The 18,443-nt window shown below is 42.1% G+C and overlaps 1 protein-coding gene across 3 annotated transcripts in view; it reads right to left on the minus strand.

Annotated features, from left to right (window-relative positions):
- Positions 1-18,443, minus strand: part of rab41 (RAB41, member RAS oncogene family) — a 63,480-nt gene that overhangs the window by 31,030 nt on the left and 14,007 nt on the right. Inside the window, exons 3-4 of one of the 3 annotated variants that reach the window (XM_072505493.1) lie at positions 15,703-15,756; positions 5,787-5,892 (exon numbers count right to left, since the gene is read on the minus strand). In XM_072505493.1, coding sequence (XP_072361594.1) covers positions 5,787-5,892; positions 15,703-15,756 — 160 coding nt within the window. Of the gene's footprint in view, positions 1-5,786; positions 5,893-7,335; positions 7,442-15,702; positions 15,757-18,443 lie in introns of all 3 variants that reach the window. The other 2 variants (XM_072505494.1, XM_072505496.1) reach the window with 2 other exon arrangements.

The raw sequence follows: 18,443 nt of genomic DNA on the forward strand, positions 1-18,443 counted from the left end.
ATGAGGGGGGATTTCAGAGAGACTTATAAAATTGTAACGGGACGAGACAGGGTAGATGCGGGTAGATGCAGGGAAGGTGTGTCCAGAACATAGGTCACAGTCTGAGGATTCAGGATAAACCATTTCGGACAGATATAAGGAGACATTTCTTCACACAAAGTGTGGTGAGCCTGTGGAATTAATTACCGCAGGAAGTAGTTAAGGCTAAAACTTTGAATATATTCAAGAGGCGGCTAGATATAGCACTTGGGGAGAAAGGGATCAAAGGCAATGGGGAGAAAGCAGGATTAGGCTATTGAGTTGGATGATCAGCCATGATCGTGATGAATGGTGGAGCAGGCTCGAAGGGCCAAAGGGCCTCCTCGTGCTCCTATCTTCTATGTATCTATGTATGTATCCTGTTACTTACAGCCACCTTGGTGGCTATATGGGATTTCCAATTGTTTCTCTTTTCATGCACAAGGAATTCACTTTACATGTAAAAAGAAATTAAGCAGCTACTGATTTAATATCAAATACGGATTTTACAATTAATCCCTCCAGACTTCAGATATATTGCCAATGCGTAGGGCAAATTATGACAAAACTATGACTATAGCATGAACAGATAGTCAGCTTTTTCACTCTGCTTTTCTCATTTCCCATATCTATTTCACTTCTCCTTTGCTCTCCCCTTCACATTTCACTCATTACTCCAGTGCTTCTCTCCAAATCTCACTTGGGGAAATGCTTCAGAATGCAGAAGCACAAAGGGACTTGGGAGTCCTTGTTCATGATTCTCTTAAGGTTAATGTACAGGTTCAGTCAGCAGTTGAGAAGGCAAATGCAATGTTAGCATTTGTCAAGAGGGCTAGAATACATGACCAGGGATGTACTTCTGAGGCTGTATAAGGCTCTGGTCAGACCCCATTTAGAGTATTGTGAGCAGTTTTGGGCCCCGTATCTAAGGAAGGATGTGCTGACCTTGGAAAGAGTTCAAAGGCGATTTACAAGAATGATCCCTGGAATGAAGAACTTGTTGTATGAGGAACGTTTGAGGACTCTGGGTCTGTACTCGTTGGAGTTTAGAAGGATGAGGGGGGATCTTATTGAAACTTACAAAATACTGCGAGGCCCGGATAGAGTGGACGTAGGGAAAACTAGAACCAGAGGACACTATCTCAGACTAAAGGGACGATCCTTTAAAACTGAGATGAGGAGGAATTTCTTCAGCCAGAGGGTGGTGAATCTGTGGAACTCTTTGCCGCAGAAAGCTGTGGAGGCCAAATCACTGAGTGTCTTTAAGACAGAGATAGATAGGTTCTTGATTAATAAGGGGATCAGGGGTTTATGGGGAGAAGGCAGGAGAATGAAGATGAGAAAATATCAGCCATGATTGAATGGTGGAGCAGACTTGTTGGGCCGAGTGGTCTAATTCTGCTCCTATGTCTTATGGTCCTCAAGTGTCAACTTGGTTAGTAATGAAATTTTTGAGTAAGAAGATTGTAGGTTAAAGCCCTACTAGATTGTAAAGCAATCTAGACTGACATTTCAGTGGCATTCTGAAGGAGTACCACATTAAAAAAGGTGACATGTCTGACAATAAGATGCTGTTTGCCTTTTCAGGTTTAGAGGGTATTTGAGAGTCAACCACATTATTGAGGATCTGGAGTCACATGTAGCCCAGACAAGGTAAGGACAGCAGATTTCCTTCCCTAAAGTACAATAGTGAACTAGAATCATAGAATTTACAGTGCAGGAGGCCATTAGGCCCATCGAGTCTGCACTGGCCCTTGGAAAGAGCACCCTGCCCAAGCCCACACCTCCACTCCATCCCCGTACCTCCACCCTATCGCCCTACCTTTTTTGGACACTAAGGGCAATTTAGCATAGCCAATCAACCTAACCTGCACATCTTTGGACTGTGGTAAGAAACCGGGTCACCCGGAGGAAACCCATGCAGACACCAGGAGAACATGCAGACTCCGCACAGACAGTGACCCAAACCGGGAATCGAATCTGGGACCCTGGAGCGCTGTTCTACAATGCTGCCCTAGAACTAGATAGGTTTTTATAACAATCAAGAATGGTTTCATGGTCATCATTAGACTTTTAATTCCAGGCTTTTATTGATTTCAAATTTCACCACCTGCCATGGTGGGATTTGAACCCAGGTCTCCAGATCTTGCCCAGTGACAATTCCTCTGCGCCACTGCCTCCAATGGTCATTCATTTAACTGCCACACGAGATCTGCACACAAATTGACTGCTGCATTTGCCTAAAAGACAAGTGCCTATGTTAATTGGCTGCAAAGTGTTTGGAACGGGAAAAGAGCTTGCCGGTATTATTCTTTCTTTCACTCCTTCATTTTTAGATTTATTTTTATCTTTGCAAATTGTTTCTGGAACTATAGATTAGATGAAGCACTGGCATTGGGACTCAGACAAGTTAGAAGCAGCAACATCCGTACTCCAGTAGATGGTAGGAGATAACAGAGTGATGCACACAGTACCAAGGATTGGTGAGAAGGGCTGTTCAAAATGGTGCTGTGGGCTTAGTCTTGTGTTTGCCTATTTTTCATATTTTATTGGGGATGCTCGGTTGTCCTGTGTGGACTTATTAAGTTGGCTTCAATCACCTTTTCCATTTAAATAAGATGCCACATTGATATGGTGAGCAATATGCACAAAAGGCACATCTCAAAAAGTCTGTTTTCTGCACTTCTACCCTGCCGCTCACTCCCAGATCAATGACAGGGTCTTCTTATCTTCACTTTTCACCCACTTGCCTCAACTTTCAAGAGATTATCCTCTGTCTTCTTCAATGTGATGCCATCACCAAATACATCTGCAGGTATCCCCTCCTCAGCAGATTGAAGGTAAGATTCCCTCCGGGACACCCCAGTCCACCCCTGAATCATCCCAAAAACACCCCCACTTTCTCATGTCACCATTCCATGCTGACAAAGCAGATGCAACACCTGCCTTTTACCCCATTCAGGCTCCAAACACTCCTTCCAAGTGAAACAGTGATTTACTTGTACTTCCTATCAATTTAGTATACTGTAGTCACCACTCAACACGGTCTCCTTTACATCAGGGAGATCAAATGCTGATTGAGAAATGCTTTGCAGAACATCTCTGTTCAGTTAAGAAGCTTGACCTAAGCTTCCGATCTCCAGTCATTTTAATTCTCCGTCCAATTCCACCCTGACTTTTGTTCTCCGCTTCCTACATTGTTCCAGTGAAACTCAAGATAATCTCAAGGAACAGCACTTCTTCTTTCAAGGCCTTCGGATTCAACTTTGTGTTCAACAATTTAAAATCATTAAGAAAACGGGTGGGGTCCAGAGGTTTTGTTTTAAGACAGGAGATATTGGTGATGATTCTGCTTTCCCCATGCACATATCAAGATGCATCCTTTATTTCTTTACTTGCCAATTACCATCTCCTTTTGTCTTGCATCATCCCTTGCCTGCCTCTGCATTTGCTTAAAACCTGTGGCGTCTTTAATTATTCCACTACTGAAACAACCGGAATTAGAAATATGCATAGAAAACAGAAGTAGGAGGAGGCCATTTGGCCCTTCAAGCCTGCTCTGCCATTCATTCTGATCATGGCTGATCATCAAGTTCAATAACCTGATTCCGCCTTCCTCCCTTATCCCTTGATTCTTTTGGCCCCAAGAGCTACATCTAACTCCTTCTTGAAATTACAGAACCGTTTAGCCTCAACTACTTTCTGAGGTAGTGAATTCCACAGATTCACCACTCTCTGGGTGAAGAAATCTCTCTTCATCTTAGTCCTAATTATTTTCTGCTTTTAATATTAATCCATCAGGACTTGCCTCAACAATCAATACACTGGAAGAAAGCAGCAGCAATGGAATTGAAAGGTGAATTTAAACCTGCTACACTCCCACCAAGACTATTGCAACATTACCTGTTGGCAAACCAACTGTTTCAACCAGTGGGTTTTTCCACAGCCATGTTTTTAAAGTCGGAATCTCTTTCCGTCCCTCCAATAGCAGATCAATTACGCTCTATCTTCCCTCAACCAAGAATGTGAAAGTCTTTTTCCACCACCCACACCATCACCCCCCTCCCCCCACCATCCAGTCCAATATCACTTTCTCTACCAGCTAAAAGGACCGCTACCACTCTGTATTAAATCATCTAACATCAGAATGTGAACAGTCATATAATAAAATGTTTTCATGTTATGATTCTTACTTTTAAAACCCCTTAAATACTCTGAGAACCAGATTAATAGGCATTTGTAGGGCTGTAGCTTAGGATCAATGTGCAGTGATGACTTGGTCAGTCCCTGCTCGTAACATCTAAACAGCAAAGGAAGCAAGCATTTGAGTAGGAAACAAAACACCAAGCGAGGCACTGTCCTTACCAAGGAGGAGGGCAGGAGTTAGAACTTTTTACTAAAAGTGTGTAATAAGCATAGTAGAGTGTTATCAGGGAAGACACTGAAATAGATGCCAAATAGTTTCATGAGACAATAAGACATGTTTCTTGAGGGAAATGGAGTCCAGGTGCACATTAGGATTCAATCAAAAAGGAACGGCATGGCGGATACAAAAGCACCGGTTTGTCAGTTCTTAATGGGCCATAACTTCCGAGCTTCTGGGCAATGTAACTGGGGGGTACCCAAAGATGGGCTGGGAGATCCATCACTGGGAGGTTCCCAGCTTAGGTCTGCATGGCAATTGCCTGAGAAGTGTAAACTTCCCTTGGGCAATTGCCCCGAAGTGGGAGCCATCTGAAAATGCAACGTAAAACATTAACTTTGGATGGTTGACTGTGTTACATCAACAGTTACCCAGAAAACGTTCGGACTAAAATCAATAACTTTTGGGTCTCACGGGATTCTCCATCCTCACACTCGGGATGCCTCCCACTCTAAGCCCGACTTTCCTCTCCCCCTCACCACCATCTGACTACGAATCGCCCCAATTTGCGTATTACCCCCCCTCCCAGGTCTTATCCTATGCACTTACCTTCTCCCTGGCCCGACTACTTTTAAACTTGCCTTTAACTTACCTAGTTTACGGCAGCTAGTGCTACAAAAAAAGGGTGCGTGGCTTCCTTATATCTGACCGAGCTGCCTTCCATGCAAGACCCTGGGGACATGCTGCAGTTCCTGGATTTCACCTGGCCGGAGCCAGAAGGTGGGGCGAGATAGGGTCAAAAATATTTCAGGTAAGAAAATAGAAGCAGAGTGGCAATCCGATTCTGATTGACATTCCTTGGAAGCTCAGGCCATTAATTATCGACTCCCCAGCAACAGATCAGATATTCATGAAATGCAAAATGTTATCTATGATTTGGAATCAAGTGCACATAATAGATAAAATGGGTGCTACCCAAAATGTTTTAAACCTACTATAAACAGATTGTGAATCTGTATTTTAATATACCCAGTTTTATTTTCAGGATGCTTACTTTCAAATATTGGTCCCCTTTGGTGTAGGGAGTGGAACAGATATCTCTGCAGGTTTGCTTCTTGCAAAAACACTGCCAAATTTTAGAAGGGGCATGGTAAGATCACTGATCATTACATTTCGGGATTAAGAGGAATGGAAAGTTACACTCTGAATGCACTGCCATACTCAGCACTGTAGCATCACTTGCAGTAATTGCATCATTACATCACAGGGGACACAATGGCATTACTAGCTACACCCTACTATGAATACTAATAAGAGACTATACCAGCTGTGTGATAAACAGAAGTGTGCCATGCACAGGAACATAGTGGAGTAAGAGAAAGAATTAGCAGGAATTTGCACTCACTTGTAATATCATAGACTACAACAGCAATAGTGGAGTCACGGATGTAGCTGGGAATCAGACTGCGGAATCGCTCCTGGCCGGCTGTATCCCAGAGCTGCAGTCGAACCTGCAGAGACCAGGTCCAGGACAGCAGAAAGAGAGAGAGAGAAAGAAAAAAAAGGCAAGGGGAAAACGACAGGATCAAGGACCAATTTCAATCAGCGAAGCAGAATGCCACTCACTGGGAGCAGGTCAGAGTCTCCACTATGGTGTGTTTCATGATAATTGGATTTAGTTATAAAATTAAAACAGTTAGAAAGTCCGAAAAGCTCAACAAGCATTTTACATCACTCTCATCTCAGGCCTGCAGAATGAAACATGCGTCTGCATCCCATGACAATTCAGTAAAGTTTTGGTAAGATCATTTCCTGAAATATAAGGAATTGTCTTATCAGGTGTCATTTATATAATTATACAAATCAGAAAATTTAATTTCTGTGCATCCTAGCAATAACAGCCAGAAAATGTAATACATTTAAGTTGATATATTTGGTTGGTGTAGTAAATGGCATTTGAAATTCTTGGGACTTAAGGCATGCAAAGTGCAGGAAGTAACGATCGCAAGTTAGTTCAATACACATTACACATTTTAAAGGCTCAGACACACTACTCTTTGAACCTCTCAATTGTGTAAGTGTTGTGAAACTCCCTTTTATACGTCTGTTACTATATGCTTTAAATGGTTCACCTGATAAGATCACATTCCAGTCAATTTTCTTCAGGATGACTGAAATTCATCCTATTTGGGTTGCATTATAGGAAATATTCAATGTAAGAGACCCTTTACAGAGCTCTCATTTGATAACACAAGAGAAATGATCGCGTCTTCAATCCTTTCTAGCCCAAATCTCAGAAAGATTGCAGAATTAAACCAGTTCTGCTGAAACTACAAGACAAAGGTGAAAACAGCAGTCCCCCAACAAGCAGCTGTAGCAATGTGATACGAGACAGCGGAATTCAGTTCAAATCCTAGAGCTGTCTCTTTAACAGTTGTTAAGAGTTGCTTTCGAAACATAATAGATAAGAACTCTGCAATTCTAGAACACAGCAGAAGCCAAATCCATAAATCAAACAAATAATCTTCAATTGAAGATAAACTCAAAAATCTCACTCAGTGGATGGAAGAAAGGCCATCTTTACAAGAGGTGCAAGGTGCATTAAAATCTGTATCAAAATCAACCTAGCATCTGAAAGAATTCAGGAGAGTTTTAACTGATGTGCACTGTGGGCTTTTGGGGCTGCGTGAAGACATCAATGGGTGCAAGTGAAACATGTTCCATTCCCAGTTGCATTAACCTTCACTTTAATAACAAAGGAAAAATGTGTTCAGTAAGTTACACCAGTATGTAGTCACAGCAAATAGACATTTTATTAATGCTGCCTCAAAACCTATGAACCGGAGTGGTTATTTTGAACAAAACAGTGCGTTAATTGACAGATAGTCCATAAATTGTTTTATAAAGAGTACAGACTGTACTGGAATCAAAACGCACATACACCGAATACCTACTTGTAATATCAAACACTACAACAGCAGCAGCCGAGTCACGGATGTAGCTGGGAATGAGGCTGCGGAATCGCTCCTGGCCTGCGGTGTCCCACAGCTGGAGTCTGATCTGGGGGTGGAGGAGCAGAGGGGAAAAACCAAATGGGAAAATAACACAGGAAAAATACACGGACCGGCAAAGTAAACAAAATAAAGAATGCAGGGAACCTAAAAACCTGAAAAGCAGAATGGTACTTTACAAACCCACCAGAAGCTTCACAACAAGTTTGCACATTCAGGTAAAATCATATATAATGAAATAATTGGATGTCCTCTCCTTAGTCATCTCATGAATGCGCGAAAGCAGAATTAAATTCTACTCTTCCATATACACCCAGTCAATAAGTCTCAAAGTACAGCAAGTCATCCATCCATTCAATAGGAGAATCACTGGTATATTAGGAGTTTTCTCATGTCCTCTCCTGAAGATGCAAGCCCACTGCTGGGGTACAATTCAGGGGCAGCTTGGTAGCACAGTGGTTAGCACAATTGCTTCATAGCTCCAGGGTCCCAGGTTCAATTCCCGCTTGGGTCACTGTCTGTGTGGAGTCTGCACGTTTTCCCTGTGACTGCGTGGGTTTCCTCCGGGTGCTCCGGTTTCCTCACACAGTCCAAAGATGGGCAGGTTAGGTGGATTGGCTATGCTAAATTGCCCTTAATGTCCAAAAAGGATAGGTGGGGTTACTGGGTTATGGGTGGAGGTGTGGGCTTACGTGAGGTGCTCTTTCCAAGGGCCGGTGCAGACTCGATGGGCCGAATGGCCTCCTTCTGCACTGTAAATTCTATGATTTCATGATAATGCCACAGATGCTGCCCAACTGACCATCTTAATACTGTGACTCTAGATAGTCAATACCAATATGTTATTCAATCATGAAAGCATCACAACTGAGCTCCATTCTGTTCTCTCTCAATCTGCACGCAGGCACTATTAGGGCAGAGGTTCTCAACCGGTGTGCCACAGCACTCAACAGCCCACAGTGTGCCACAAAATAAGGTTCAAAATGATTACACATTAATTTAAATAAACTAAATCTAATCTTAATTTACAGCTCCATGGTCGGCATCTCCAAATCCCGATGTACCTTGGGCCTTCCCCATTTGTGCCAGCTGGGGATGGGCCACGTATTTGTGATTTGGATTTTTTGTGTTGGTAATTCAAACTGTGCCTGAATGGGCTGGGTATTGGCCACATACACGGTTTGGAATTTTAAAACATTGGTCATGCCATGTCCTTTCCAGCCAGCACATGTACGGTTCGGATTACCAACATAAACCATTCTGAACCTCGCACGTGCAGCTCTTTCTTGATTAACGCATGCACAGGAGATCCCAGGTTCTTTGGGAATTGATGATGCTGACCACGGAGTTGAAGACAAAGGCCCTTTGTTCCTGCGCAAAAAACAAAAGCTCAAAAAGGGTGCAAAAGCCTGGGAGAAATGAGGGAGACAAGGAGTGGTTGAATAAAAAGAGAAACAAGGAGAAGTAAAAAAAAATGTTCCCAGTAAGGGAAGACGGCAGGTAAGAAACAGCAACCAATAAAGTTGAGGAACAGGCTCCAATATTATATTTGACATGTAAGCTAGGAAAGCTACGGCTTTCATTGCAAACTTCTTAAACTAACAGTAGAATCACACCTGATCTTAGCTCTCTTGTCAATAAAGAGTTCGGGTCAATGGAGGAGACCATTCACAGCCTTACACTTCATGTCACAAATGAGCCTCAAACTGGGCAAGCAAAGAATCCTTTATTCAGAGTGTACAGATGAATGAGGAGCACTCATCTCCAGTTTTTCCCTGGATATATTTTAAGCAGCCCTGTAAACTACCAAAACAACTGATTAATGCAACCAGGCCTCTTTCCCCAATGTTCACTGTCCAATCGTTGGCAAAATAGCACAGGTGTATTGTTAATTGTCCCTCAATTATAGTCTCCTTTTTTTGATATGGCTCAGACTGGAAATTGAAATGGAAGTCAAATCTGTTTCTTACCATCCCTGCTGCTAACCCATCAGCAGTGTAACAAGCAGTATTACCACACAACTCAAACTTATTCCTAGTTTTAAGCTGACAACATCTCAAACACAAGAGCTTGGAGGATATCACAAAATGACCTGTTATTTTAAGACAGTCTTGTTGCTAGATCCTATTCTTGAATAGGAACAATGTTCTTGTAACGACCCTACAAATGAAACCATCCCCTGTAAGGCTCCAATCTCTCAAAGGTTGTCTGCTAGACCAATCATGCTCATCTATGAAAATTGAAATGGTACAGGCATCCTGCAAGAGAGGAGATGCAGCTTATATTTCATTAACTGGCTGAAAAATAGCAAACTATACTGAGGTTGTTGGTTTCAATTACAGCCTATTCTGGCTTTTGCACCCATGGTTCCCTTAGATAGGGATCTTGAGTACAATGTGGAGGTTACATGTTCTAGCTAACAGAACAGGAAATTAAGTCTCCACGAGTTACACCTTCTGCCAGTCTTAGCAGATTTTGCTAGCTGGCCACATAGCAGCACACATTCGGACAATCATAGTTGCCTCCTGAGCCACAAGTCTACACATTTTGCCCAGAGACTACAGAGGGCAATATCAATCAAAAATCTTCTAGGTGGTAACAAAGAAACAATCTGTGATCAAGCCAAGGCAAGTAACCTTGAACACAATGGTATAGTGGGATTACTGATAATCTTCAAAATGGACCTCCAATAGTTAATGCAATAGATAGCTGAAAAGCCACAGGCCATCTAAGCAAATACACATTTGTCAATGCAGTCCATGTTCATGATAGTTCTATCCTAGCTGACGAAAAATTAATGTAAACGTGACATTAACTTACAAGAACAGTGTCTAATTTCACTGTAAAGAGAAGACCCCATTTCAAATGTTTTATTATTACTCTAAACCCAAACAGCTCAATAGCTCAATACATTTTATACAATGTGCGGAAGGGCGCAAGACATTGGGAAGTTTTGTTAGCAGCCTTTGCAGTTCTTGGCAGTTTTTAGATCTACCAATGTACATCAAGGGCATATGGATGATGGCAGCTGACTGCAAGCAGAGTGTGGTGCATCATGGAGCTAGTAGGGACAAACAATGAACTAAGAGTAGAGCATAAATGAGAACACTGATAGATAAGCTTGAATTATCGTTTTTAAAATACTGAGCAAGTCAAAAATCGAGAGGCTGGGGGGGGGGGGGGGGAGAAGAGAGAATAAATGCGGTTTTGCTCTCGTTGCTATGAATTAAGAAAACAGAGCAGTGTTAGAGATGTAAATCAGTGCAGTTAAGAATTACAGTAAGGAAATAAGAAAACGAGAAAAAGGGGTGAAAGATTGGAGAACTGGAGGCACCACTTGGAATGGAGGAACTTCATAGAAACTTAGCTGCAACCCTAGGCAACACTTTCAATTGAAATTCTTGTCTATACAATCAGGAAAATCACCCTAGATTTCCTAAATCACCCTAGGTGGTAAGCACCTGAGAATTTGGAATAAATTGGGAGTGAGATAGTGGAAGCACAGATTGAGTACCCAATTCATTTTTTCCAATTAAGGGACAATTTAGCGTGGCCAATCCACACATCCTGCACATTTTGGGGTTTTGGGGGTGAAACCCACGCAGACACGGGGAGAATGCGCAAACTCCACACGGACAGTGACCCAGGGCCGGGATTTGTACCCAGGTCCTGAGCGCCATAGGCAGCAGTGCTAACCACTATGCCACCGTGCTGCCCCCAGATTGAAGATTTTTAAAGTGAGAATTGTATCAAAGGACTGAAGAGTGGCAAATGTCACACGCCCATTCAAAAAAGGAAAAGGGAATAAATCAATACTTTACTTTTGATCATGGGCTATTTTTTAAATTTAAAAAATGACTGCTAATTCTAAATGTAGGTTCTCTAGTTTTGTGGTCCTATCTGACCCACACTCTCATCAGGCAAGGCTTTCTATCAGCAGCAGGGGCTTGCAATTACCTCTGGAGTGCATAATGCTGGAAGAAATTAATGAACACTAGTAAAGGCAAGGCTAATTATGGCGGTCAGCCTGGATTTGTAAAACACAGGCTGTATTTGAATAAGTTAACTGAATTTTTGAGAAAATATGAGTGTTTCGAAAAATGGAATTTGATGGATCATAAAAAAAATATTAGGCCATTCGGCTCAATTATGTGGATCTGATTGTGTCCTCGACTCCATTTCTTGCCTAATCCCTGACTCCATTATCAATTAAAAATGTATATAACTCAGCTTTGAATATATTCGGTGACCCAGGCTCCACTTCTCTAATTCCACAGATTAACGACTGAGAAGATAAATATGAGACCAGTCATTTTTAAACTGTGCCCCCTAGTTTTAGATTCCCCAGTCAGAGGAAACATCCCCTCAACATCTAACCTATCAAGCCCCTCAAAATCTTGTGTTTCAATAAGATTTCCTCTCATTCTTCTAAACTTAAATGAGTATGAATCCAATCTGCTCAACCTTACCTCAGAAAACAAACCATTTGTCCCAGGAATATACCTAGTAAGTTTTCTCTGGACTGCTTCAAATGCAAGTATATAATTCCTTAAGTAAGGACACCAATCCTCTATCCGAGCTAATATATCATCCCCAAAACCGTGAGCTCTTATCTTCTGCAGGAACCAAATACACTACATCTACGGATTCCCCTTTATCCACCCTGTCTGTTATATCCTCAAAGAACTCTAATAAATTTGTCAAACATAATTTCCCTTTCACAAAACCATGGTGATTCTACTTGATTGTATTACAGTTTTCCAAATGTCCTGCTACTACCTCCTTATTAATGGATTCTAGTAGTTTTACAATAACACATGTAGACTCACTGCTCTATAGTTTCCTAGTTTAGGTCTCCCTCTTTTCTTAAATAGAGCCGTCCAATCCCCAGGGACCTTTCAATAATTTAGGGATTTTGGAAGATCACAACCAATAGATCCACCATCTCTACAGCCCCTTCCTTCAAGCCCCTGGTATGCTGGCCACTGGGTGTCTAGGAGACTTGTCAGTCAGCCTTTGGTTCTACCAATTTTTCTAATACATTGTCTAGTAATAGTGATAAAGTTCCTCTTTGCCTTTTACCCCTTGCTATTCTATTCTCGGGATGCTTAATGTGTCCTGTGTTTCATGCTGGATTTTCAGAAGGCATTTGACAAGATGCCACGAGACCTGCATAAATTTTAAATAGTAAAGAAATTGTAGCAGCTTGTTTAAATATACTCAGGGGAGGGGGTTAGAGCAGACAATAGGGTTAAAACGGTGTACTTTAAACTGACAGAATGTGTTGTTTCAATAGGGCACTTGCCATGAATCATTGCTTTCTATTTAAGTAAATAGTGATTCTGAACACGAACGGTTACAGTCAATACGGTAGGTTCAAAATAATTATGGTATTTAGCCACAGGTTAGAAGAAGTTGAGTGAGAGTCAGATATCCAAAATCAAAAGCAGGTGCACCAACCGCATTTTCTCCCTCGGGAATTTTTAAATGGAAAACGTACCCCAGGGAATCAAGTATTCAGAAATGAAAAATGAAACGATCTACCAATTCCTGTTGAACAAAGGATGTGCTTCAAAGACATTCTGAAGGCTTACCTCAAGAAATGCAACATAGATGTCAATGCCTGGGAGACCCTTGTTCAGAAGAGACCTACTTGGAGGAACCTCCTGATTGAAGGGTCATAGTTCTTCGAGGATACCCGACGGCAAGAGGAAGCCTGGAAAAGGGGTCCGAGAAAGGAATACCAGCGATCTGGAGTCCAAGAACCAATGCCACTGCCTGGAAACATGTGCCAAGTGTGCAGTCGGAGATGCAGCACTAAACTCATCAGCCATGCAAGAACTCTCAGAACCGATGACCAGTAGCACGGAGTTTCTTGGGTGGACAATCCCACTTATTAGCTAGTGATTGCCAAAAAGGATGATATATCATTCTTTTTTTTAAAAAATGGGATGTCGGCGTCGCTAGCTGGAACAGCATGTATTGCCCATCCCTAGTTGCCTTTGAGAACCGCTGCAGTCATCGAGGCGGAAGTACACCCACTCTGCTGTTAGAAGGGAGTTCCAGGATTTTTAACCAGCAACAGTGAAGGAATGGCGATATATTTTCAAGTCAGGATGGTGAGTGGCTCAGAGGGGAACCTCCAGGCAGTGGTGTTCCCAGGTATCCGCTGCTCTTGTCCTTCTAGATGCTATTGGTCGCGGGCTGGAATGTGCTGTCGGAAGAACCTTGGTGAGTTCCTGCGTGCATATTGTAGATGATGCACATGGCTGCCACGGTTCACCAGTGGTGGAGGGATTGAAATGTTTGTGGAAGGCTGCTTTGATCTGGGTGGTGATGAGCTTCTGGAATGTTCTTGGAAAGCACTCATCCACGCAAGTGGAGAGTATTCCATTACACTCATGTAAATTGAGGTTCCAGCATTCTGTATGTAGCATTGTGTCAATGGACAAAGCATGATGTCAGCTCAGAACACACAATTTAAGCAGACAATTTCAAATACACCAGCAAAGGGCTTCCCACAGCCTCCCCCAATCTGAACCATCAATTGAAGTCATATGTCCAGATTAATAAATATGGCCTGGAAGTCAGGAGTGAATGGACCTGCTTAAGAAACACTTGGACAAGTAACCAGCAGCAGTCTCACATGTAGATATTTGCATTCAAAAATCATCAGGAGCAAAATTCCTGCTCATTTTAATACTTCTTACCGACTTGGATGTCTCATTTCTCTGACTGCAGATAATAGTAGCCATCGTGGAGAAAAGTAACAAGACTGGAGCATTTTCACAAGAGCTATCTGCTGATCATTATTAAAAATAAAACTAAAAAGAATGAACAAAGGACAAAGAAAAGTACAGCACAGGAACAGGCCCTTCGGCCCTCCAAGCCTGTGCCGACCGTGCTGCCCGTCTAAATTAAAATCTTCTACACTTCCGGGGTCCGTATCCTCTATTCCCGTCCTATTAATGTATTTGTCAAGGTGCCCCTTAAACGTCACTATCGTCCCTGCTTCCACCACCTCCTCCGGCAGCGAATTCCAGGCACCCAATAACTTAGGTGTAAAAAAGCTTGCCTCGTACATCTCCTCTAAACCTTGCCCCTCGCACCTTAAACCTATGCCCCCTAGTAACTGACCCCTCTACCCTGGGAAAAAGTCTCTGACTATCCACTCTGTTTATGCCCCTCAATTTTGTAGGCCTCGATCAGGTCGCCCCTCAACCTCCTTTGTTCCATTGAGAACAAACCAAGTTTATTCAACCTCTCCTCATAGCTAATGCCCTCCATACCATGCAACATCCTGGTAAAAATGTTTTTGAGACTAAGTTTAGTTGATAGATGCACCATATTGTATAGCAATGGATTAATCAGTTCTAACTTAACTAATCTCAACCAGGATCATGACAAGATGTTACACAACTAGCCTCAGTGGTTGGTACTCGGGCTAAGTGAAGGAGAAAGATACCAAATAAGCTGGAATCCATGTTGCCAATTTCTGTACACCTGCAATCTGTAACCTATATTCTTGTGCTGGAAATTATGTCCCAAAATTAGGTGAAAACACCAGACTCTTAGGATTTCTACTCTACATGAATAGCCTACTCACCACTTATGTTCTCACATGAAATATGTCTAATTGAACAAGATACTCAAAGGGAACTAGTGTTAATGAAAGCACATACCAGTATGGAATAACATCTTCAGGAGGAAAAAAAAGAAGAGTATTATGGTTTGGTGATACACGGGTAGTCTACAAAATTAACAACCCAATAATTGCAGCATCCTTTATAATGCTCAGATAACCAGAACTTGTAACAAGAGGACTTGAAAACATAATTCTCTTCAGCACGTTGTTCAGTTCTCCTAGTGCATAATTATTCGGCAGAATTAATGAAATTTGTGCAGTACTTCTTGGCAACCAAATCACAGTCCAGCAAGAAAAACTCAACCAAACACCAGTTCACAACCTGTAAATAGTTTCAATTTATTATTTCCATTAAAAATAACAGCTTCTGGAATAATTCAGCACTAGTTTAGAGATCATTAAATAAAATATCTCTGCCTCAGCTCAGATAGATTCAGGATGAGGCAGTTACCATAATCTGTAACGTGAAAGATCACACGCATTTTAATTTTCTTTTCGCCCTGCTGAATAACAAATCCATTATCTTCCAATGAGTATTCCCCACAGAACAACCAATGCCTTTCAACCAAACTTAAGCAAGGCTAAAGTGTGTGTGTGTCTACACAAGATGAAAGCACTGGTTTGCGACAAAAATTCTTATTAACTGTAAATGTGATCATACTCACCGTCCGATCTTCCAAATACATTGTTTTCGATAGGAAATCAATTCCAATTGTTGCCTGGAAACAAAACACCAGATTAAAAGGAAGTAAAAAATATCTACATTGATCACAGGGCAAATGACAACAAGTTCAAAATTCACAATGCTCAAAAATAGGTCAAATGCAAAGGATAGTTAATTTAAGAAAATCTTCCTCAGAGGACAAATTCCCAGCAAACGCAAAAGTATTTGATTTAGGACTGCCTGGCATGTTTAAAAAAGGAGCTGGATGGTCACTTGTTGAAAGGTTAGCTTAATTCAGAAACATTAATGGCACTCTTCATTTCCTCTGAGAAAGAAACTTAGCACAAAAAAATTGGGATTTTTTTTATACCCCTCGTGTGCTACGAGTGCTCTTAGAACTCCAATATGGCATCTGTGGAGCAGATGCACATTTTTGGGGCAAATCATTTTGGGCGTAGGCAGGCACAGTGAATGGCGCTGGAAATAAAAGTCAGTCTTAAATGACGATTTGATGCCAGTAACATTGGAGCTCATTTAACAATCTAATGCCCTCTCAACCTCGCATAACTGAAATGCGCATTCAACAGCAGGAAGGACTCCACCAGCGCTACTTAAAAGAGGTAATGGGCTACTTCTAGATTAAATGCTGGTTCAATTCTTACAGCTGTTGCTTTGGTCCACAAGTATTTTGTGCTTTGTACCAATATTTAAAACTGCAGAAGTTTAAGGGGGTGCGTTTTGGCAGGTGCCAACTTCATGGCTTCTGCACAAACCAATTACTCTCAAGACATGTGCAGTGTGGTAGGTATTCCCCTTGGAATACAGTACGACTCAGAGAATGAACAAAAGGCAAAAAGAGCAGACAAGCTGCGAGAGAGAAAAGGAAACCAACAAGGAAAAGCGTTCTCAGTAGGAGACCCTTTTCCAATTAGGGTGGTTAGATAACAATTCTCCGACATGAATCTCAGTAAGGAGAATTGTGCAAGTTGCTTGCTTTTCAATAAGGACATCTTCAATGAAACTGTCCAATTGCTGTAGCCACAACTGCAATCTCAAGAGCAGGACAAGGATCGCATTCCAAGCAGTTGAGAATATGACTGCGGCAATAAACATTTTTTTTGGCAGCTGGCTCCTTCCTGGTTTTAATTTACAACATCTCGCAGTTTGCCATCCATTATTGCATATGGTAGGTCACTGAGGCTCTATACGCAATGAGAGCCAACTACATTTCATTCTGTTTTGCCAGAGTGAAGCAGTTGGAGTGTACACATTGCTCGAGTAGCATTGCATGCTTCCCCCCCTTCTCCTCTCCCCCCCAACGGTGCAGGTGCCCTTGACTGCAGATACATTCATTTACTGGTGGTGCATATCAATTTTGCTCTATAGCAAATAAAAAACCAATTATATTCGTTCCATGTCCAGTTGGTGTGACCATGGGCAGTAAATCATGCAGGCCAATGCCTGGTTCATTCGTGGCAGTCCCTTGAGCCAACTAAATTCGACCTTGCATAGTAAATTGAAGAGAGACTACTGTGCGACAGAGGCCATATTCACTGATGGCATGGTTGACAGGTTCAATGCATAACCAATGTGCAAATGCAGCATGCATAAAACAAAAGCGATGCTGCCACATAAAATGCTATGCAACATTGCATACTGCACTTAAGTACTCGTTAGAGCAGGTATTAAGATTTGTGGTGGTCCATGGAATGTTGTACAACCTCGCAATTATGAGGAGACTGCTTTTGCCAACAGCTAATTGGTGTGCAGTGGAGCAGCAGGAGCATTGGGGAGAGGGGGTTCTGGCCATGAAGAACTCATCCAACTGCAATACAAGTTACCCATCCCAATTCTCACACCGTAACTTTCCTATCACTAAATATGACAGTACCCATTAGCCACATTGCAAAAATAAAAGACTCCATAAAATAAACATTCTAAATCAGATGTATAATAAATCAAATGCTCAAATTAAATAGCATCATCGTGCATACAAAAAGTCTACTAAGCACTCTTGAGATTGCCATAAGTGCCATCCATTAACTCTATCTACAACTCCCGCTGCCTGGAGAAAGCAGGCAACAGAATCAAAGACTCCTCCCACCTGGCTTACTGACTCTTCCAACTTCTTCCATCGGGCAGGAGATACAAAAGTCTGAGAACACGCACTAAACAGACTCAAAAACAGCTTCTTCCCCGCTGCTACCAGACTCCTAAACTACCGTCTTATGGACTGACCTGATTAATACAACACTCCTGTATGCTTCACCTGATGCCGGTGTCTATGTATTTACATTGTGTACCTTGTGTTGCCCTATTATGTATTTTATTTTTTATTTTCATGTATTAAATGATCTGTTTGAGCTGCTCGCTACTTTTCACTGTACCTCGGTACATGTGACAGTAAACAGATCCAATCCAATCTTCCCAGTGCATTTATCTCTCCATCGAGCAGGTTTGGCTCAGAAATCCCAGCTGTGGACTACATCACCTCGGCATGAGTGACAGCAGTCTGAATTGGCTGGCAGGCAATAAGAACAATGATGCAATTGGTGGGAGGGTGAATGCTGTCCCCCAAGAGAAAGGACAACATGTTTGTGTTCCATGGAGCCACCTCCCTGGGGTCTGTTGGAGGACAGATTGTTGGACTGCTGCAAGAATTATTTGCACACTGTAATCCACAGCCATAGTGACAGCAAGCTGAGCTTCCACTGCACTGCACACAGCTCTGAGCCAAGTTGG

The sequence above is a fragment of the Scyliorhinus torazame genome, chromosome 5, assembly GCF_047496885.1.
Source record: "Scyliorhinus torazame isolate Kashiwa2021f chromosome 5, sScyTor2.1, whole genome shotgun sequence".
NCBI lineage: Eukaryota > Metazoa > Chordata > Chondrichthyes > Carcharhiniformes > Scyliorhinidae > Scyliorhinus > Scyliorhinus torazame.